The 24,333-nt window shown below is 37.0% G+C and overlaps 1 protein-coding gene across 1 annotated transcript; it reads right to left on the bottom strand.

Annotated features, from left to right (window-relative positions):
- Positions 1–6,269: 6,269 nt before the first annotated feature.
- On the bottom strand, positions 6,270–15,366 carry LOC133325486 (serine protease inhibitor 88Ea-like). Its single transcript, XM_061534229.1, has 3 exons — positions 15,289–15,366; positions 6,694–7,032; positions 6,270–6,563 (listed from the first exon to the last, which is right to left on the bottom strand). Exons 1-3 carry the CDS (start codon positions 15,364–15,366, stop codon positions 6,270–6,272), a joined length of 711 nt encoding a protein of 236 aa, XP_061390213.1.
- Positions 15,367–24,333: the final 8,967 nt, after the last annotated feature.

The raw sequence follows: 24,333 nt of genomic DNA, 5'->3' as shown, positions 1-24,333 counted from the left end.
TGGGATCCCCAATATGCAATATATTCTGATAAAATCGAATCCGTGCAGAAACAATTTTTACTTTTTGCACTGAGAGGATTACATTGGAATAGTAGTTTTGTGTTGCCATATTATACTAGCAGGTTAAAATTAATTCGTTTGCCTACATTGAAAGTAGACGTATTATGTTGAATACTATGATGGTACTAAAAATATTAAATTGTAATATTTTCGGATATCCTAATTTCTTCTATTAGAATAAATGGCCCTGTCCGATCTAGTAGACACTATCAACCGAGAGATCCTCTTAGTAAAATGTGTATTGCTTTTTTTTTGCTTGAGTGTAGAACAAATAAAATCTTATATTGGTTGGATTTTTTTGAATATAATTAATATTTCAATGTTTTTAGGTACCTTATGGAATTATTTTGAAAGAACCAGACCAAATATTACTGTCTATGATCATAATCATGTCTACTCCAATAGTCCACAATAAGACATTTTTGGAACCATTCCAAAAAGACATTGTTTTAACTTCAAACGCATTAATGATGTTATACAAATATGTCAACAAACTATGAATTACAAATTAACTGATCGATGTGCGGGAACATTTATTTGGAGCTCTTAGAAGCAAGGGGGCTTGAACGAACACCGGCTTCGGCTTCGAAAATATATATATAATATAAATACAAAAATTTTATGAGAGTCTGGGAACGTCGAATCTGTCTCTATTGACAAATGAAACGTTCCAACGTGCTCTAAAGAAATGTATTTTGAATATGAAGATACCGAAATACTTCAGGAAGAGGAAGACATTGAATATGATGAACAAAATTTATTGATAATATTGGAAGTATGCAAGTTGAGTCTGGAGTATTTATCTGGTTACATAATTAGAAAATTAAATCTCGATGAATACGAAAGCGGAGAAAATAGCTACACCATGATACAATAAAGAAGGTAATCTAATGCTCACATATGATTAAATTTTGGTTTATTTTGACAACCCTTCATTGCCAAAACGTTGTGACAATTGTATGTACATGTAAAAAAGTGTATACATATGAGTGTTCATTTAAATTTTCATTTGAATTGTGAATTTGAAATAAAATTAATGGCTCAACCCATGGTACAATTATACAAGGTATGGTCATCAAAGAGAAAATACGCCTCTACCTTGTGGGCTATAAACTCAGAATAAATAAAAACAAATGCAACATGAAGATACCGAAATATGAAGATACCGAAATACTTCAGGAAGAGGAAGACATTGAATATGATGGACAAAATTTATTGATAATATTGGAAGTATGCAAGTTGAGTCTGGAGTATTTATCTGGTTACATAATTAGAAAATTAAATCTCGATAATACGAAAGCGGAGAAAATAGCTACACCATGATACAATAAAGAAGGTAATCTAATGCTCACATATGATTAAATTTTGGTTTATTTTGACAACCCTTCATTGCCAAAACGTTGTGACAATTGTATGTACATGTAAAAAGTGTATACATATGAGTGTTCATTTAAATTTTCATTTGAATTGTGAATTTGAAATAAAATTAATGGCTCAACCCATGGTACAATTATACAAGGTATGGTCAAAGAGAAAATACGCCTCTACATTGTGGGCTATAAACTCAGAATAAATAAAAACAAATGCAACAAGTCGTTCGGTTTATTTGACATATTTGTAACATTTTACAAATACCAGTGTTGTAAAATTCATCTTTAAATGGCTTGTGGATAACAAGCCACCTGAATAATTGTACCATGACTCAACCCATATTCTCCAACAAAAAATCAAATGAGTTTTTCCAAAAGAGGATAATAATGTCCAGCAATGCACTCCACATGCTCTACGGATATTTGAAGGACATATATAGCACCGAAGAGGATTCACCAAAAATGCAATAAGACATTGAATATAATAATCATGCGGCTTGTGGGGTAATTGAAGATACCGTAGTCGACGAATTGGATTTCAAAATAGAAATATTTCAAATTGCAGATGAAAACTTTGGAGACCTTGGCCTCCTTCAAGAATGTGAATTAGAATATTTGGCCGGCTACATAAGTAAAAATTAATAGAGTTAACTGCATGAAAATCGAAATTCCAAATCATGGGTTTATACCATTTCACGAGGAAATCCCAAAAAACATTGCAATTATTTTTAAATAATATATGTACCCTAGAGCATGTTTTGTTTTTCTAAACGGCCCAAACATGTACTATAATCTTAACTTGCAACGCCATCTTTTGCAATTGACCCAAAACATTAACCTTCCGGTAAAAATTGAAAAAAAAAATCAAATCCATAACGCTTTTTCGTTTGAAAAATCTGAACTAAAAGATACAAATCACCAAGGCAATGGATAGATTAGAAAGTCAATCAAAGCTTCTTAAAATTGTGCTTTAAAAATATCTTTTGTTAAATCTGAAAATTTTGTAACTGAATACAAAAATATGATTTTCAAATAACCTTAATTCCTATGATCTTGTTTTAGAATTTCCATTGTTTCATTTCCATATTGCAAATTTTTTCTTTAAAAAATATTTAATAAAATAAAATAATAAATTTTATTTTGTAATGAAGTTCTTTACAATTGGTCAATTCCCGTACTGCAAGATTCTACTCGATTTTACTATTTTCTTCGATACTGCAAGATTCTACTCGATTTTACTATTTCTTCACATATGACCAATTTTTTTTTTTTATTTTGACGATATCAGAAAGGAAAATTCGTTATCGTAGTAGCAAGTAGTAGATTTTTGCAGTACGGGAACAGACCATTTTTTTAGTGTATATTATCAATACTTCCTTTTTATTTTATATAAAAATAGTTTTAAAAAATTGTCATTTCATGTTCGTATACATGGTACAACAAATAAAGTAACCTCATGCTCACATATGACCAATTTTTTTTTTTTATTTTGACAACCCTTCATTGTCAAAAAGGATTCGAGAAACCTTATATGTATGTGTATGTTAAAACAAATATACAAATTTGTCATTTAAAAAAATAATTTCCCAAATTGTAAACAAATGTTTCTTCTTTGCAAATGTGTGGAAGCTGAAAATAATATCGAACGTTCTCTTCTGGAAACTGGCACATAAATGTAAGACCTGAATAATTATTAATTTTATTTAATATTAATTAATTTTTTTGAAGCAATTAAGACCTCAACATACGACGACGTTCAACAGCATAAAAATGAAGATATGAACATTCATGTTTCTATTTTTTTTGTTATTTTCAGTGTTTTTATACATCTTGATGGTCTTATAAAAGAAACGACTGCGTTTATAAAATTGATGGAAGGGTTCATAAAAAAGAACTGGTGGCCTGTTTATATACCACGTTATAGAAGAATTTGCGATCTTCTATAGACCAGTTGAAGGCAGTTTTCTTATATACGATATTTAGCTCACTCACAAAAGGTCTTATTCTAGTGATGTTTACATATTTTGAAATGTTTTGTACATTCTCCTTAAACCAAATTACACTGTCTCAAACAATTGTCCGTACCCCATACAGTTGCAAATATATTTCATTATAATTTAAAAAATAGTTTCCCTATTCGAGTAGAATCATTTTTTTAACTACATCAATTGTTTATTTTTTTAAATAAAATACAAACAAAAAGTCAAAAAAATAAACTCAAAAATTTGTCCGTACGGCACAATCTGATATAACGGGTCTTTCATTTTTGTTGTTTTTATGAAATCGGATCATTGTCTATAGAGAAATATAGATTTCTCTAATATAACGGATCATTAATTTTTGAACTTGAGGTAGAATTAGACAATTGTCCAGTCTTATAAAGTGGTTTGTCTGAATAGTGCGTTTTTAGAATTTTTTAATATGAGTTCAAGTAATAAAAATCATACTAAGATTCCTATTGCCATCAAAGAATTGATTATTAAACTGCACAATGAAGGCAAAAGCTATCTTGACATCGTTAAAAATATTTCTAAGCCAAAATCATCGGTACAATATGTGATACAAAATTATGAAAAACAAGTTCACTCTTAATTGCCCCAGGAAGAGGTCGTAAAAAATGATAGATGCTCGACTGGGAAGAAAGATCGACCGGATGGTTAATCTGGAACCAAAAACAAGTGCTGTGGAAATAGCTAAAAATGTTAAAAAAGATGAAAACGTTACTCTAAGTGCACAAACGGTACGGAACTTTCTGTACGATAACCAAAATATTTTTTTATTTCAAAAAAGAATATAAAACAGCGTTTGGACTATGTCAAAAAATATGTAAACAAGCCTGACGACTTCTGGAAAACAGTTATATTTACTGATGAAAGTAAATTTAATATTTTTGGGTCGGATGGAAGACGTTTTGTGTGGCGAAGTGAAAACACCGCGTTGCAGTTAAAGCAATAGCAGCTGGAGGTGTGGGAAATCTCGCGTTTGTGGAAACCACGATGGACAAATGTGGGTATTTGAATATTTTAAAAGAAAATTTAAAAGCTAGCGCCACTAATTTGGGTTTACCAGACGATTATCGATTCCTGCACGATAACGACCCAAAGCACACTTCCATGGTTGTGCGAGAATGGCTGCTCTATAACGTTAAGGAAGTGGTATCTCATCCTCCCCAGAGCCCAGATTTAAATCCCATAGAACATCTATGGGGTATTTTAGAAAAAAAAATTGGGCAACATAAAATAACTAATAAGAAAATGCTGAAAAATGTTATCGTTCAAGAATGGCGGACTATTTGTGCAGAAACCACAGAAAAACTGGCCTTATCGATGGAAAATTGCTTAAGAGACGTAATCGCTGCTAAAGGATACCACACTAAATATTAAGGACATCATACATCAATATAATACACATTTCATTAATACATATGTAAATTTTTTATGGAGTACGGACAATTTTTTGAGTTGATATATTGAAGTATTTTTAAGTTTTTTTGTTCAAAATAAAAGTGAATCTTTTTTTAATTTACTATTGGCATTTTTATAACTACTTGTTGGGCTTTTTAAAAAAATTTTACTACATTCAAATTGGGTAAGTATTTTTCGAATTATAATGAAATATATTTTTAGTTGTATGGGGTACGGACAATTGTTTGAGACAGTGTATAGGGGAGACTGGGGCACCTTCGGCACTTTTTTTAGAGCTCTATATCTCAGTACTTATTCAACATATATAACAACTTTATGGCTGATTATTGTCCTCTGACTTTAATTATAAAAAATAGTACCAAAAAGATATAAAAAATAGTATTAGTTAAAAAATTTTAAGCGCCGTACACACAATCATTTTTGAGTGACAGTTTCGATAACTTATCGGTTGTTACAGTTTTGTTGTGTTGTTTTGCGGCGTACACACTAGCATTTTTGAATGGCACTCTTGCCCAAATTTTGCTTGTTTGATAGTGTGGCCTCACATGTTTGTCATTCATCAGGCAACCACAAAAATATTTATGGTTGTTGGACAGTCAGTAATCGATAAAAAAAGCTGACAGTCAAAACTGATAGTGTGTACACCGCTTTTGTAGCAGTCATATTATCATTCACGCCTTTTTTCAAACCGACATTCAAATTTATAAATTGTGCTAATAAGACGCCGAAATATATTAATAAAAATGGATGATAAAAAATTGGATGTGAATTTTTAATAATAATAATCAAAAATAGGCTTCGAATTTTATTGGTTTCTTAATGAAATCTCGGTCTCACAATTTTATTGTGTGATTGTTGTTGACCATTATGTGGATTTTTATGGGCGATTTTTTTTTTTTTGATATATCAGCTTAAATGCAATTCGCTCAAAATTGTCATTCGGATCATAAATCTGACCCGTACTTAATTTACAATTTAACATCAACAGACGACGGACATGCATAAATCTACTCAGAAAGTGATTCTGTGCATGTTTTCAAAAAGAACCATGTATCTACCTCCTTTTTTTCATTTTGTTGTTGTATAAATTACCCTAACGGTCTTTGTTGTTATTATTATTATAATTTATTCGAAATAAGCAGAAAAACAAATTAAATAAAACAAAAGTAATTATTATAAACAAAACAATAAATAATAAAATATTAAAAAATAAAACTTATAAAACGAAAATTAAGCACGTCCTCATTTTTTATAAATAAAACAATTGACAGAGAGAATAGGGCAAATGTCGTAGTATTAGCAGCAGTAGTAGAAATTAAATTAAAAGAAGAAGAAAAAACAAACAAATAGAATGAAAACGAGACGAGTAAAAAAGTCCTAGGGCAGACAAATGTGAAAGAATCTCCTTGCATGTCTACTTTTGTGTTTTGGGATCACGATAAATGCCTGTGAAGAGTACAGCCTTGGCGGTATTATCATAGATCAGGAACATAAATGGATGATTACATTCGAATTTGGTTGGTTCGGCGGCACGTGCTGAACGGAAACTGAAAACAACTGTGGCTGCTGCAGCAGTACTGCCCTCCTCATCAACCTTGATTTTGGCAAACATAAAGCTTGTTTCCGTGGAGAAGCCACTCAAGTTGGCGATATGCTCAAACAGATTGTTTATGCCCAATTTGCGTAGAATCGGTACCAATTCCAAATTCTCCATGTTTATGCCTCATGGGTACGAAAGAATACTGGCAAGGGGTGGTATAGAAAATCTCCTGTTTTGTATCTTTGGAATAGAATTTATCCGACCATTGAACCTTGAAATAAGCAGCATTAGCCTAAACCATTTGATTGTCGGAGGTAACATCACAAGGATTTAACATTTCGGGGATTTCGTTGCGTGTTACATTTGCAATAATGTTGTTGATTTCCATGCGCCCCTCTTCGGCTTTGGTTCTGAAGTCCAACGATTCAAGTTCATCTTGGAAATTCTCCTTCATGCAGGCAGCCAAATTGATGGACTTATCGAAGTAGATGCGATCGGCAGCGGTGAATTCCAAAGGCATTTTCTTGGTACGGCTGTAGCGCATTTGTTTCTCCAGGCGATATCCATTGTTGGCATGTTTCTTGTTCTTGGCACACTGCAGACGTAGTCCCTGAACCAGCTCCTCAGTGTTGATATGCTATCGATTGGTTTCTCATAGCTCTGGAGAAACTTGCACGACTCAAACCACCAAATCTTCGCCTGGTAAATATTGTCCGCTCCAGAAGTTTCAGACTGCATTATTTTTTTGAGTTCCCTTCTGTAGGACTAACGAATTGTGTTGATTTTCTTTTTCACGTCGTCCACAGTACAATTTTTTTATAATTTTTCAATTTATGTAGCAGTTCTCCATACGATTTCATTTTAATGCCGCGTGACATGTACTCTGGACTGGTTATGTCCCAGAGACACCGTTGCATTTCATATCAACATATGAATTTATTTTAAAAATTCGTTTTCGGAGTCCATGTTATTGTTGAAATTTATTGTCTGACTGTCGTTTTTTACGTTCACATTATCGAACCAAAAAACATCCAACATCTGAATGTCACGCAACCATAAATTTTTTGGGTTGCCTGATGACTGAGCGAAATTAACGGCCACACTGGCAAGCAAACCGATATTTCAGCAAGAGTGTCATTCAAAAATGATAGTGTGTACACCGCTTTACAGTTTTGTAAAAAAGACAAATTCGCCGAATGTCATCGCTATCAGTCTGGTTGAAATTCTAATCCTCTAAGTCTGCTTTTCCACAGGCAAATTTTTATTCGGCAAATACTGAGTTTGTAGGCGAGAGGGGTGCGAGGAAGAAAAACAAAAATTTGCCTGTTCAGAATTTGCCGTACACGCAAATTCTGCTTTGCTCTGTTCGTTGAAAACAATTTTGTTGACATTTCCTTTTGAATATATTCGCTTTACTGACACACAGCCGGCTTTTGTTTACAAACCTGTTGCTTTAATTTGTGCAAGTGAAATTTAATTTTTAATCACTTTTCCCTAGCATACCAGTAAATTTTGCTCTCAACACCATAGAAGATAAGTGGGATACAATTAAAACATATACATCTATGACAAAAGAATTGTTCATGGAAATTCTGACGCTATGTATAAAGGACACAAGATATTTCATATATGAGACAAAATATTTAAACAAAATAAAGGTATGCCTATGGGCTCTCCAGCCTCCCCTGTCATAGCTGACATAGTTATGGAGAAATTGCTGGACTCATCAATTCAGAGAATGTACACAAAACCAAAGATGGCTTAACTCTAGTTTAGTAAAAACGATCAGATTTTTCTGAAAATTTTTCCAGAGGTAGGTATTTTTAGCCTAATTATGGGGATATCTTTTTTTCTTGGGGGACGTACCCGGTTACCCGGTTATTTGACCCGGAAGTTCGGGTACGGGTACCCGGTTATATCAGGTTCTACGGATCCGGTTAATATAATATGGGTATCATTTTAAAGGTTATAAAAATACCTTTCCATTGAGTGGTAATATGATGGGGTTATCTCAAACCATTTTGGAGATATAGTCAAAAAACTGGGTTTTGGTCCCCGATTTTTTTGAAAAACTCCCTAAAAGTCGAACTTGGGCCCATTATAGTACCTCTCTAACCCAAACTCAAATGATAGACCACAATTTGCCCTTTCCAAAATGGTGCGATATGTGGCTGTATCTGTTGTGGATCAAAAGATATGGGCCTTAGAACCCTACAAAAACAAGAAAATTCTGTCGCGTAGCCGGTGTTGGTATCTGTCCATAGGAGAAAGTCTTAAATCCCCGGCCGAAGGCCGGCTACACAAAAAATATTCTATTTAGAAGGATTTTCTGCCGCGTTAGCCGGTGTTGGCATCTGTCCATAGGTGAAAGTCTTAAATCCCCGGCCGAAGGCCGGTCACCCAAAAAAATATTCCATTTAACAAGAGATTCTGTCGCGTAGCCGGTGTTGGTATCTGTCCATAGGAGAAAGTCTTAAATCCCCGGCCGAAGGCCGGCTACACAAAAAAATATTCTATTTAGAAGGATTTTCTGCCGCGTTAGCCGGTGTTGGCATCTGCCCATAGGAGAAAGTTTTAAATCCCCGGCCGAAGGCCGGTCACCCAAAAAAAAATATTCTATTTAACAAGAGATTCTGTCGCGTAGCCGGTGTTGGCATCTGTCCATAGGAGAAAGTCTTAAATTTTCGGCCGAAGGCCGGCTACACAAAAAACATTCTATTTAGAAGGAATTTCTTTCGCGTAGCCGGTGTTGGTATCTGTCCATAGGAGAAAGTCTTAAATCCCCGGCCGAAGGCCGGTCACCCAAAAAACCCCATGCTATTTAAAAGGAGATTCTGTCATGTAGAAAGATTTTCCTTGTTTTTATAGGGTTCTAAGGCCCATATCTTTTGATACACAACAGATACAGCCACATATCGCACCATTTTGGAAAGGGCAAATTGTGGTCTATCATTTGGGTTCTGTTTGGAGAGGGACTATAATGGACCCAAGTTCGACTTTTAGGGAGTTTTTCAAAAAAATCGGGGACCAAAACCCAGTTTTTTGACTATATCCCCAAAATGGTTTGAGATAACCCCATCATATTACCACTCAATGGAAAGGTATTTTTATAACCTTTAAAATGATACCCATATTATATTAACCGGATCCGTAGAACCGGATATAACCGGGTACCCGTACCCGAACTTCCGGGTCAAATAACCGGGTAACCGGGTACGTCCCCCAAGAAAAAAAGATATCCCCATAATTAGGGTAAAAACACCTACCTCTGGGAAAAATTTCAGAAAAATTTGATCGTTTTTACTAAACTAGAGTTGTTCCCCAAAGATTTTGACCAAATATGTGGACGACATTTTTACAGTCATGAAAAAAGACGAAATAAAGGATAATTTGGACATCTTGAACTCATTCAACTCTCAAATACAATTTACTATGGAACTTGAAAGCAACAACCAATTGCCATACCTGGATTCACTAGTGATACGAAAAGGACCCCATCTCAAAGTTGACTGGTACCAGAAACCTACAGCGTCGGGACGACTGATTAACTTTACATCTAGACATCCGAGAAGAACAATAATCAACACTGCCTCCAATTTCATAAATAGGGTTTTAGACATAAGCCATCCAGACTATCACAACAAAAACATTAATATAATTAAGAAGATCCTGAAGAAAAATGATTTTCCGGACAAAACTATTGACAATCTCATGATACGAGCAAGAAAAGAAAAGACAAAGAAAACAAGCGACAACAGCGAGAAAATTTACAAAACTATGACATATACACGTGGGTTTTCAGAAAGATTAAAACATTCTAACATTTACGACAACACAAAATTTGAGCTGGCATTTAAAACTACAAACACGCTGAATAATCTTTTCAGCAAATTAAAAAGTAAAATACAAGACGAGGAGAAATCCAACGTAGTATACTGCATTAAATGTAAGGGAGACAAGTCCAACGTATGCCAAAAGGTATATGTTGGCACTACTAAGACAAAATTAAAGACAAGAATATCCGCACATAAATCGGATCAAAAAGCTCTGTACAAACCCATAGAGCAAAAAACAGCCCTTGCAGCACACTGCACAAAAACAGGACATACCCCAGATTTTAATGACATAAAAATTCTAACTCAAGAAAGTAATTATCAAAAAAGGTTTACTCTTGAGATGTTGCACATAATCAACACTCCACTTGACACTCGACTCAATTATAAAACCGACACAGACAACTGCGCTCAAATCTATAGACACACAGTAAACAAATACAAATCTGGTAGACTTTAGTTGAAGTAAGAACGTTGACTTAAAGAAAACATAACTTTCTTCAAGTAAGTTTATTTACATATTGTTATTGTTGTTTCAAAATCTGTTAAAATATATGTAATTGTAGTTCCCTGAGGATGATTGGAGAATCCAATAGAAATATTGGAAACAATAAACATTAAAAATCAAAATTAGAAACGATTTTTACTTTTAAAAAGCCTACAGCCGAACTAATACAACAAAGATAAAAAAAACATTTTTAATTTTTGCAATTTATATAATAGAATATATAAAAATAAAAAAAAATATATTAAAAAAATCTTTAAAATGCAAACACTTTTGACTTTTATTTTCTTTCTTTTGTATTTTGATTCGCAAATTTGGCAAAGAAAAATTTGCTAATGGAAAAGCAAGCGAAAATTTCAAAAGAAAAAACAAAAAATTTGCCAAATAAAAATCTGCCTGTGGAAAAGCAGACTAATGGAAAAGCAAGCGAAAATTTCAAAAGAGAAAACAAAAAATTTGCCAATTAAAAATCTGCCTGTGGAAAAGCAGACTAAAGGCTCTATTTGGTTTTAATACGCCACACAATGTTTGAATTATAGGGTTTTATTTTCTAGCGGTGGAAACTATTTTACTAAACGATTTTATCCCATAAATGATGTGTAATATCAGCTCTGCCCAGGTGTACCATGACCTATGCTGTGCAAAAATTTGGAGTTGAGACGATCTTGATTTTTTTATGGTTTGTTGGAACAACTAAATGAAATATTATATTCCATTGTTGTAGTATAGGAGTAAATACACAAAATAAAAATAAATGTTTTAAATTTTGTAAATTATTTTTTGAGTAATAACTGAATATTTTTTTTTATTTGTATGGGGTACCATGACTTTTGCTGCTCATTATATATAGGGGAGACTGGGGCACCTTCGGCAATCGCGTTTTCGATATGAAGCTCTCACCGTACATTACTAGTTTCGATACATAGGTATCAAATATCGAAATAAATAACTGACACAAAGTTTGAAATTTCAAGCTAATAAGCTTATTTAGATACATAGGTTTTTGTATATTTATAGATGTTTCTGTAATATTTTAATTCCATTTTGTAAGTATTTCGTGTATAAAACTTTTAAAATGTTTAAGACAGACAAAATGTTATTGACAGAGAGAATAGGGCAAATGTCGTAGTATTAGCAGCAGCAGTAGAAATTAAACTAAAAAAATTCTAGCTAATAAGCTTATTTAGACACATAGGTTTTTTGTATTTTTATAGATGTTTCTGTAATATTTCAATTCCATTTCGTAAGTATTTCGTGTATAAAGCTTTTAAAATGTTTAAGACAATATTATTAAAAAGTGGTTAACTACGATGTGTATTATTATAAAAATATTTAAAATATAATTTTTTCACAAATCTGATCGAAAAAATTAAAAAAAACTATAAAAAGTACATTCGGGGTGCATTCGGCATTTTAAAGTGGGGCACATTCGGCCATATACAGATTGTTCAATATTATTTCCTTAAAATGTTTTTGAAACTAATCCTTTAATATGGCTCGAAATTGCATATATAAGATCAAACGTGCTTGTATTGACGAAAATGCGATAGAAAACCCCTATTTCTGATGGTGTGTGCGACCTTGAGATGTAAACTCCCGCCGCTAGAAAATAAAAACCCTATAATTCAAACATTGTGTGGCGTATTAAAACCAATTAGAGCCTTTAGAGGATTAGAATTTCAACCAGACTGATAGTGATGACAATTACCCGGCTATGACTATGGTGCCGAATGTGCCCCATCAAATGCCGAAGCTACCCCGGGTTGGGGCACATTCGGCGAATTTGACGTTTTTTACAAAACTGTAAAATTTTTTAACTAATACTATTTTTTTATATCTTTTTGGTACTATATACTACTTTTTTATATCAGCCATAAAGTTGTTATATATAGAGATATAGAGCTCTAAAAAAGTGCCGAAGGTGTCCCAGTCTCCCCTATACACTGTCTCAAACAATTGTCCGTACTCCATACAACTGAAAATATATTTCATTATAATTCGAAAAATACTTACCCAAGTTAAATGTCGTAAATTTTTTTTATAAAGCCCAGCAAGTAGTTATAAAAATGCCAATTAATAGTAAATTAAAAAAAAAGATTCACTTTTATTTTGAACAAAAAAACTTAAAAATACTTCAATATATCAACTCAAAAAATTGTCCGTACTCCATAAAAAATTTACATATGTATTAATGAAATGTGTATTATATTGATGTATGATGTCCTTTATATTTAGTGTGGTATCCTTTAGCAGCGATTACGTCTCTTAAGCAATTTTTCATCGATAAGGCCAGTTTTTCTGTGGTTTCTGCACAAATAGCCCGCTATTCTTCAACGATAACATCTTTCAGCATTTTCTTATTAGTTATTTTATGTTGCCCAATTTTTTTTCTCAAATACCCCATAGATGTTCTATGGGATTTAAATCTGGGCTCTGGGGAACAAAAAACTTAAAAATAGCTCAATATATCAATCAAAAAATTGTCCGTACTCTATAAAAAAATGTACATATGTATTAATGAAATGTGTATTATATTGATGTATGATGTCCTTTATATTTAGTGTGGTATCCTTTAGCAGCGATTACGTCTCTTAAGCAATTTTCCATCGATAAGGCCAGTTTTTCTGTGGTTTCTGCACAAATAGTCCGCCATTCTTGAACGATAACATTTTTCAGCATTTTCTTATTAGTTATTTTATGTTGCCCAATTTTTTTTCTCAAATACCCCATAGATGTTCTATGGGATTTAAATCTGGGCTCTGGGGAACAAAAAACTTAAAAATAGCTCAATATATCAACTCAAAAAATTGTCCGTACTCTATAAAAAAATGTACATATGTATTAATGAAATGTGTATTATATTGATGTATGATGTCCTTTATATTTAGTGTGGTATCCTTTAGCAGCGATTACGTCTCTTAAGCAATTTTTCATCGATAAGGCCAGTTTTTCTGTGGTTTCTGCACAAATAGCCCGCTATTCTTCAACGATAACATCTTTCAGCATTTTCTTATTAGTTATTTTATGTTGCCCAATTTTTTTCTAAAAAAATAGATGTTCTATGGGATTTAAATCTGGGCTCTGGGGAGGATGAAATACCACTTCCTTGACGTTGTAGAGCACCATTCTCGCACAACCATGGAAGTGTGCTTTGGGTCGTTATCGTGCAGGAATCGATAATCGTCTGGTAAACCCAAATTAGTGGCGCTAGCTTTTAAATTTACTTTTAATATATTCAAATACCCAAATTAGTGGCACTACCTTTTAAATTTTCTTTTAAAATATTCAAATACCCACATTTGTCCATCGTGGTTTCCACAAACACGAGATTTCCCACACCTCCAGCTGCCATTGCTCCCCACACCATCACCGAGCCACCACCGTGCTTCTCTGTTGCTTTTATGTGCTTTAACTGCAACGCGATGTTTTTTCTTCTCCTCTTCCTGGGGCAATTAAGAGTGAACTTGTTTTTTTTTTATAATTTTGTATCACATATTGTACCGATGATTTTGGCCTAGAAATATTTTTAGCGATGTCAAGATAGCTTTTGCCTTCATTGTGCAGTTTAATAATCAATTCTTTGATGGCAATAGGAATCTTAGTATGATTTTTATTACTTGAACTCATATTAAAAAATTCTTAAAACGCACTATTCAGACAAACCACTTTACAAGTCTGGACAATTGTCTAATTTTACCTCAACTTCAAAAATTAATGATCCGTTATATTAGAGAAATCTATATTTCTCTATAGACAATGATCCGATTTCATAAAAACAACAAAAATGAAAGACTCGTTATATTAGATTGTGCCGTACGGACAAATTTTTGAATTTATTTTTGGACTTTTTTGTTTGTATTTTGTATAAAAAAGTAAACAATTGATATGGTTAAAAAACATATTTTTTTTTAAATTATAATGAAATATATTTTCAACTGTATGGGGTATGGACAATTGTTTGAGACAGTGTAATTTGGTTTAAGGAGAATGTACAAAACATTTCAAAATATGTAAACATCACTAGAATAAGACCTTTTGTGAGTGAGCTAAATATCGTATATAAGAAAACTGCCTTCAACTGGTCTATAGAAGATCGCAAATTCTTCTATAAAGACCTTTATACGTTTATCTGGTATATAAACAAAACCTTCAGTTAGTCCTTCAGATCCTTTGAAAGAAAGCCACCAGTTCTTTTTTATGAACACTTCCATCAATTGTATAAACGCTGTCGTCTCTTTTATAAGACCTTAAAGATGTATAAAAACACCGAGAATAACAAAAAAATTAGTAACATGAATGTTCATATCTTCATTTTTATGATGTTGAACGTCGTTGTAGGTTGAGGTCTTAATTGCTTCCAAAAAAAAATTAATTAATATTAAATGAAATTAATAATTATTCAGGTCTTACATTTATGTGCCAGTTTCCAGAAGATAATGAACGTTCGAGATTATATTCAGCTTCCGCACACTTGCAAAGAAGAAACCTTTGTTTACAATTTGGGAAATTATTTTTTTAATGACAAATTTGTATATTTGTTTTAACAAACACATACATATACGGTTCCTAGGGGAGTTGTCAATCTCCTACTAGGCGCGTCTTCCCGGGTGGCGGATGGGAAGGGGGTCTCCATGATGTGCAGAGAGAAACTGACCTAGGTATCCTAGATCAACTTCTCTCTGTGCCTTGTGGAAACCCTGGGGATCTTCGGATCCCCCGTGGACCAAAATGGATCGGGGTAGTGCCCTTAAATAAATTAACTAAGATGGGAAAACGTAGTAAAAAGAATAAAGTTACGGTGCAGGGAGTTAATAACCCAGTACCGGCGGCAATCGTTGGTGAGGTCACAAGCCACGTGTCGTCGAGATCAAGCGATTGTGATCCGGCTGTTCTAGGTGTGGATGCCTTGGCACCTACAGCCGTATCTGCTACAAGTGCATCAATTCCAAAACAAAACGTTGACGAACCGGCAATTCATTTGGCTAACGATAATGTCAAGACTGATGAAAATCAGTCCTTGGCTGACAGGACTGCAGTTCTGGGAGGGGACGACCTACACGGGACTCTACGCGCTATCCGCGATAGTCTAGAGGAACAAAGTAAGGAACTCTTCGACCAGCTAGACAAACTGGTACCGGAAGAGCAATGTGGGGACACTCTTCCGGAGGAGCTGCTATTAAATCTTACCCTAACTGATGATGAGCTGGACACCACGGTGATCCCAGCCAAGTCTACACAGGGGGATGGCCATAGCAGCAATGAAGGAAATGTGGACCCTATTGTCCAACCGACCTCCAGTCTGTCTTCAACAGGTCCTGTGTCTGCACCTGCCGACAGACTTCAGAGGCAATCCGCTACAGAGGTGATGTCCGACGATGGGGAATCTGTTGATCCCCCGGAAACGGACAGTGGCTCGAAGGTTGGGAAGGCCCGAGAAGTGACGGATGTGAAGCACTACAAACGTGCTGTTTCGTATCTTCGCAAATTCGTGGGGCGAGACACGAATTTGATCTCGGAGAGGGAGGTTCACCTCATCAAGGGTAAGATGAGATTTGTGAGGAAATTCGAGTGAATTTACCCTCACGCTCTCCATCGTGAACTCGAGATGGACAAGATCTCCCTCCCAAATAACACAGCTCGCACAAAAGTAGTAGAATCGGCGAAGCCCACTGTCTCTGACAAAGGTGCTAAGCCGATTTCTGACCCGAAGCCCAGTGCTGATCCGAACCCGAGTAAGAAAGCACAGGAAAAGGTTTCTGAGAGTATCCCCAAACAGAATGTCACCCATAAGGGTGATCAACCTGCAGAGGGCTCTGTCTCAAAACCCGATTCTGCGCCTAACGACAAGGGGGAGGCAAAGGCGCTGGCTGGATCCAATAGTGGTCGAAAAAGGAAGAAGGGAAAACCAGCGAAGGAACCATCGTCTCCTGGGAGAGCAGATGTCGCCCCACAGAATAAATCTGTGAAGCGTATCCGCTCCTCGGAGGGTCCTCAACCCTCACCCAAGAAGACGATGACTTCTCGTCTGGTATATCCATCTACCTCTTATGCGGCTTGTGTTGGACTACAAACTGCAGAGAAACGACCGAGTACGGAGAAGGCTTCAACCTCCTCTGGAAAGGCGACCTCCAAGGCTCGTAGTCAACAACGTAAGCCGTATGAAAGACCAACTAAGGTAGCCACCGATGAAGACCTTCTTGTGGCAATCATAGACAAAGCTGATCCTCAGGGTAGAATCAGTGAGAGTCATTGGTTGCTGTTTGAAGGAGCCCTTCGGTCGGCTATCGTCTGCGGGACGGACCAAGGGGACCGACAGTTTGGTAGTGCCTTCATGCAGAAGGGCGCCAAAGTCATTAACTGTTTAAACAAAAAATCCAAGGATTTCCTTGTGGAAACCGTTAGTGGCTTTGGCGCGCTCTGGGAAGGAGCTAACCTTGCAGCGGTCTCCCTAGCAGAAATCCCGACAAGACGGATCCTTTCGGCCTGGGTTCCCCCACCTTCTGTGGATAAGGAGCTCTTGCTGAAGATGCTGGCGCTACAAAACCCCAGCCTCACTACATCGAGTTGGATTGTGGTCAATCTAACTCCCTGTAACGAGGATGGTGGTATGGTGGCGAGAGTGGCGGTTGACCCACCAGGGGAGAAGTATCTCAGGGAGCGTGAGGGGAAACTGAACTTCGGTTCAGGATGGGTTCGGTTTCGACTGAACACATCCACCGAAACTCAGTAGGAGTGGGGAAGCGGCATAGGCTGCGCATAATGCAGATCAATCTACATCATTGCAAGGCCGCAGCCGCCGAACTACTCCTGTCCCTCACGAACTCGGAAGTGGACATTGCCTTAGTTCAGGAGCCATATATTTATAAAAATATGGTTTCTGGACTAAGGAATGCCAACTTTGATATCTTCGCCACGTCCACGGGGGACAAGGTGAGAACATGCATAGTAGGTAGGAAGAGCTTAAATTTAATCTTTCTGTCTAATTACAGCAATGGTGACATGTGCACTGTGAGGCTGGAGCACAAGACGGGGAAGGCCACCCTGCTCTCCTCAGTCTATATGCCCTTTGAGGAGAGGGACCCACCAGGCACATGTGTACGGAAGATGCTCGATGAAATGACGAGCACCTGCAATGTTATCTTAGGATGCGACGCAAATGCTCACCATTTTCAATGGGGTAGCAAGGACACAAACATACGAGGTGAGTCCGTTTTTGATTTCATTTTATCCTATGATTTACGTATATGTAATATGGGTAGTGATCCGACTTTTAAAGTTAGGGGTAGAGAGGAGGTCATTGACTTAACCCTCTCAAATCTAGACGACTCCGTCATCAGGAACTGGAGGGTATCTGATGAATGTTCCTTCTCGGATCATTTAAAGATTCTCTTCGAATACTCTTTTGACGGAGATAGACAACAGCTTTATCGGAATCCAAGGAGAACAAACTGGGAGAAATTCACGGGGCTAACGAACTCCCAGCTGACTCTTAACACAAACTTAGGAACAGCTGTGGAACTCAACGGGGCCGTGAAAAATCTAACGGACGTTCTCTTATGTTGCCATAAGGAATCCTGTCCGCTCACACATCCTGGGAAGAAATCTCGGCCAGTGTGGTGGAACAAAGAACTTGGTGAGCTCAGGAAAGCGACCAGACGACTGTATAACAGGGCGCATAAGTCTAAACTCGACACTGATTGGAACTCCTACAGAGTTAGTTTCAATAAATACAAGAGTGAGATAAAACGCGCGAAGAAAAAGTCATGGGTAAATTTCTGTGAGTCGATAGAAGGGGTCAACGACGCTGCTAGGTTTCGAAAACTACTATCCAAGGACCTGAAGTCCATCGGTAGTATTAAGAAGCAAGATGGAGTGTGGACGGACTCAGGTTCTGAGACTCTTAATCTCCTAGCCGAGACTCATTTCCCGGGTTGCAAAGACATGGGTACCATCGACGGTGATCGTGATGACACTCGGTCTTTTGCCACCCCGGATCTGGATCACATTAGCAGGGTGGTTAACAGAAATAAGATACGATGGGCGGTCAACACATTTAAGCCGTATAAATCGCCAGGACCGGATGGTATTCTTCCGGCGATGCTTCAATATGCCTCGCCAAGTATTTTTCTGATCCTTGAGAAGATTTACACTGCGTGTCTGAAACTCTCGTGTGTTCCGGATCTATGGAACGAGGTAAAGGTCACTTATATTCCCAAAGCAGGGAAACCAAGCCACTCTGCACCAAAAGACTATAGACCCATTAGCCTATCATCCTTTCTCCTCAAGACTCTCGAAAGACTGATCGACCTGGAGATAAGGAGTCGTATTAACACCACTTCTCTCAGCAACTCACAACACGCATACATAAAGGGCAAGTCTGTGGAATCTGCACTGCACGAAGTGGTGGGATATATTGAGAGGAACATGGAAAACTCAAATTTTACGCTGGACGCCTTCTTAGATATAGAGGGAGCCTTCAACAACGTTAAACTTGAATCCATAAACCACTCACTCAGGGAAGTCGGCATTCCTGATACTCTGACATATTGGATAAATAAAATGCTTAACGGCAGAATTATAAAGTGTGGGGGATACAAGAATCAGGAAAACAGTAACTAGAGGCACGCCTCAAGGAGGGGTGCTTTCACCGTTACTATGGCTACTGGTAATTAATATCATTTTGAGGGAATTGGACGGGGAATGTATCAAAGTTGTAGCTTACGCGGACGACGTTGTGATATTGATTTCCGGAAAATTTCCGTCTACAATCTCTGAGCTTATGCAAAGGGCCTTACTGACGCTGTCACGCTGGGCCAAGGCAAATGGTCTTGGTGTAAATCCAACGAAAACGGAACTGGTAATGTTTACTAGGAAGCGTAAGCTCGGTGTCTTTGTTCCACCAACATTGGATGGGGTGCAACTTCACCTATCTCCCGAAGCAAAGTACCTCGGCACAATCCTGGACTGTCAACTACGATGGAAAAGGAACGTTGAGGAGCGGGCGAAGAGAGGAAGGATTGCACTCTATGCATGCAAGAACTCTATTGGGAAAAGCTGGGGGCTTAAACCATCGACGATACACTGGTTGTATAACACTGTGGTGAAGCCCATCTTGTCCTATGGCTCTCTTGTTTGGTGGAATTGTCTGAGCCTCAAGTCGACATCTAGTAAACTAGACAAGGTACAAAGAGCTGCCGCAATTTTAGTTACAGGAGCCAGAAGGAGTACGCCACAAGCAGCTCTGAACGCAATGCTGTACTTCAAGCCCCTGGGCCTCAGCATTAAGTGTCAGGCTGCGCGTAGCGCCTTAAGGCTACACGAACAAAAACTCTGGCGGAACTGTACCTTTGGACATAGTAGTGTTCTAAACGAACCAGGTATAGCATTGGACCAACGTGCTAAACTAAGCGACTATATATCACCAATCCTTAGATTCGACGATGTAGATGTCGTTATCCCTAGTAGAGACGACTGGAAAAGAAGTAACCCTCCTCTGGACGGTCTGGCCTTCTATACAGACGGATCCAAGATGGAAGAAGGTACTGGGGCAGGCGTCTACTGTGAAAGGCTAGGCCTTGAGTTGACCTACAAGCTGGATAGTAATTGTAGTGTTTTCCAAGCTGAAATCTTCGCGATCTGGAAGGCAGCGGAATTGATAAAAAACCTGGATGCTGAGGTCGTTGAACCGGTGACTATCTTTGTGGATAGTCAAGCGGCTCTTAAAGCCATCAAATCTTGCTACATCAAATCCGAAGCCGTCCTCAAGTGTAGAACAGCTCTGGAAGAACTTAACCATAGCTATCGGTTGTGTTGGGTACCAGGACATTGTGGCATCTTGGGTAATGAAAGAGCGGACGAACTAGCTAGACGAGGATCTCAATCCACCGATCTAGAAACTGATGACTCACTTAAACCACCCATATGTCTTTTCTATAGAAACTTTGAGGCATTCTTTGACGAAACAGCCCGCGAACTTTGGCACAACGAACCTAGGTGCAACGTGTCAAGATCAATCTGGCCGACTCTGTCTACTAAAAGAACGCACTCACTATTGAACCTGAACAAAGCTGAAATTAGAGTGATGACGGGAATTATCACTGGTCACTGCAACATCAGGGCCCTTACTAGTAAATGGGATCTTGATGCAACTGATTACTGCAGACTCTGTGTTGACGAGGAGGAGACGGAGACAATTGAGCATCTCCTGTGTCACTGCCCAGCCTTGGCTTACAGGCGACACAGACTCATACTCTTCCGTCTCTCAGTTTCTTCTCATCAACCGAACCTGCTCTAATCTACAGCATAATTAGAAACATAAAATGGTTAGGAGCACATAACCTTGGCACGTAATGCTTTTTTCTGTCTGACTCATAGGACCATCGACCTTCAATCTTTCTCCATCCCCTTTAATTTACTACTCTTCTCTGTATCTTTTCTTGTGGATGATCACAACGGACCTAACCGGTCTTAGAGTGTTGCAGTCAAAATAAAAGTGAAGGGTTGTCAAAATAAAAAAATTGGTCATATGTGAGCATGAGGTTACCTTATTTGTTGTACCATGTATACGAACATGAAATGACAATTTTTTAAAACTATTTTTATATAAAATAAAAAAGAAGTAATGATAAATTGTGCTTTAAAAATATCTTTTTTTTTAATCTGAAAATTTTGTAACTGAATACAAAAATATGATTTTCAAATAACCTTAATTCCTATGATCTTGTTTTAGAATTTCCATTGTTTCATTTCCATATTGCATATTTTTTCTTTAAAAAATGTTTAATAAAATAAAAAAATAAATTTTATTTTGTAATGAAGTTCTTTACAATTGGTCTGTTCCCGTACTGCAAGAATCTACTAGTTTTTACTACGATAACGAATTTTCCTTTCTGATATCGAAGAAAATAGTAAAATCGAGTAGATTCTTGCAGTACGGGAACAGACCAATTGTAAAGAACTTCATTACAAAATAAAATTTATTTTTTTTTTATTTTATTAACTATTTTTTAAAGAAAAAATATGCAATATGGAAATGAAACAATGGAAATTCTAAAACAAGATCATAGGAATTAAGGTTATTTGAAAATCATATTTTTTTATTCAGTTACAAAATTTTCAGATTAAAAAAAAAGATATTTTTAAAGCACAATTTAAGAAGCTTCGATTGACTTTTTTATCTATCCATTGCCTTGGTGATTTGAATCTTTTAGTTCACTTTAAAATTCCGAATGTACCCCGAATGTACTTTTTATAGTTTTTTTCATTTTTTTCGATCAGATTTGTAAAAACTGTATATTTTTAAATATTTTTATAATAATACACATCGTATTTATCCACTTTTTAATAATATTGTCTTAAACGTTTTAAAAGATTTATACACGAAATACTTACGAAATGGAATTGAAATATTACAGAAACATCTATAAAAATACAAAAACCTATGTATCTAAATAAGCTTATTAGCTAGGAATTTCAAACTTTGTGTCAGTTATTTATTTCGATATTTGATACCTATGTATCGAAACTAGTGATGTACGGTGAGAGCTTCATATCGAAAACGCGATTGCCGAAGGTGCCCCAGTCTCCCCTATATATAGTGAGCAGCAAAAGTCATGGTACCCCATACAAATGAAAAATATTCAGCTATTACTCAAAAAATAATTTACAAAATTTAAAACATTTATTTTTATTTTGTGTATTCACTCCTATACTACAACAATGGTACACCTGGGCAGAGCTGATATTACACATCATTTATGGGATAAAATCGTTTAGTAAAATAGGTGGCAACTATTTAGAGTTTTGTCAGAGTTTTGTGTTAATTCGAATCTACACTAATTCAAGAATGTCCCTACAAAATTTCAAGTGAAAATCTCAAGAACTCTTGAAGATATAGCCGATTTATTGTGTCAGCATCAAGTGACGGCTAAAGGGCTTCTCAAACTTTAAAAGCGTTTTTCTCTTTTGCGAATGGCGGGCACGATAACTCAATAACTAATAACCCAATCGGTTCCAAATTTTTACACGTTTCTCTGTGAGTGTATTGCTATCGTATGAACTAGGATAAAGCCAATCGGTGAAGATCTTCCTTATTATTTAACCTGGTTTTTGGTCAAAAATCGGCGATTTTCCAAAAATAATTTTTCAAAGGTCCGCCATTTTGTTAATTTTAGAGCGAAGTCAATAATCCTAGTTCAGACATGTACTCTTTCTAACACCGTTGGAATTTTCGGATTCCGATGTTCCAGTGAGGAGTTATCATGTTCGCCATAAAAAATGAGGACTTTTCTTTGATCACAAAGAACAACAACAAAAAATTTTTGTAAATTATTTTTTTTCCTTTTTAAATCTTCAAATATATATGTGCAACGTCACAAATCTTAACAAGCATTGGTATCGATTTACCAGCTCGTTGAAAATCTTGAAAAATTAAAATCGAGAATGTCCGCCTACGGGGAGCAAAGCTGAATGCTATCGGACGCGTCCACAGGTTGCGGATAGTGGGAAGCCCAACACCATTCGTTGGGTAACTGTTAATAACCAATAAACAGTCGCGGACAATCAGCGGGCTCAGGGGGAGAGTCTCGGAGGAAATGACCGAGTGCCAATGATCCCTGAGTCGACGAGGCGAGAATGGCGCCCCCTCCCATATATCCATCTCAAGGTTTGGGACACTACCTTCTTAAAGTGTCCCCCCTAACGCTGGGATGTCATGCGACCTCGTGCCTATCAGCGTTCCACGGTTTGCAGTCAGGGTACCGACTGTATTAGAACGGAGCCTTGTTGATACCTGGGCGCCTCAACAAGTGTTTCAGGCTTAGTTGCCAAGTCCTTGCCATGGTAAGAGGCTATGCCATGGTCGACCTCAAATCCTCACATACAGCACTTTTTTATGGAGCCAATTTTTAAAACCCCCCCCCAAAAAAACAAAACAATGAATGCGATTTTTCGACTGATGTTGGTGTGGCTGCCTTGGCACCCTCAGTCCCGAATTCTACAAGGTCAGACATCAATGATTCCCCCCAAGTGTTGACGACCCAAGCAATCCCCCTGGACCTCTCTTTAGCCAATTGTCCATCTCTCGACGACGTAAATGCGAGCCTGGAGAGGCAGTCGAATCTTCTCCTCGACCTTCTAGAGGAAACCGGCTCCTTCCGCCTCAGTCAGGAGAGCATCCCAAATCAGCTCTGGGATGACTCTCTCTTGTCGGACGAGGATGACATCATGGAAACCACTGTGATTAGAACCACGGTGATAAACACGGTAGAAACCAGGCAAACCCTGGCGAGGTTGAAGACATCGACTCAACCTCCACGGCCTGCGGTGACGTCGCGAGGCTTCTCAGGCAGTTGGCTGTCGAGACAGATGCTGGCACCGATGAGGCTCCCATCGTTAAGATGGATGATTCATCGGTACCATTATCTGATAGACAAGCTGACGCTAAGGAGATCGCTGCCAAGAAAATGTATCGGAGAGCAGTAAATTTCTGCAAACGGTACCTTGGACGGGACAGCGACTCCATCACGGGGAAGGAGTTCCTGTTAATCAAGAGGAACCTCAAACTCATTAGGAAGTTCTCTAGGAACTATCCTGATGACAT

Source organism: Musca vetustissima, unplaced genomic scaffold (genome assembly GCF_032173495.1).
Source record: "Musca vetustissima isolate MV318-11 ecotype Yass unplaced genomic scaffold, APGP_CSIRO_Mvet_v1 utg10292, whole genome shotgun sequence".
In the NCBI taxonomy this organism is placed as follows: domain Eukaryota; kingdom Metazoa; phylum Arthropoda; class Insecta; order Diptera; family Muscidae; genus Musca; species Musca vetustissima.
Note: the sequence above shows the minus strand (reverse complement) of the source record. Positions and strands in the feature narration are given on the sequence as shown.

Excerpts from the sequence above, each read along its gene's own strand:
- LOC133325486 (XM_061534229.1), bottom strand. The coding sequence starts at position 15,366 with ATGGAGACCCCCTTCCCATCCGCCACCCGGGAAGACGCGCCTAGTAGG. Across the intron at positions 7,033-15,288 it reads CTCCCCTAGGAACCGTATAT|CATATCAACACTGAGGAGCT; the intron begins GTATGTGTTTGT and ends ACCAATCGATAG. Across the intron at positions 6,564-6,693 it reads TTACCTCCGACAATCAAATG|AATTTGGAATTGGTACCGAT; the intron begins GTTTAGGCTAAT and ends ATAAACATGGAG.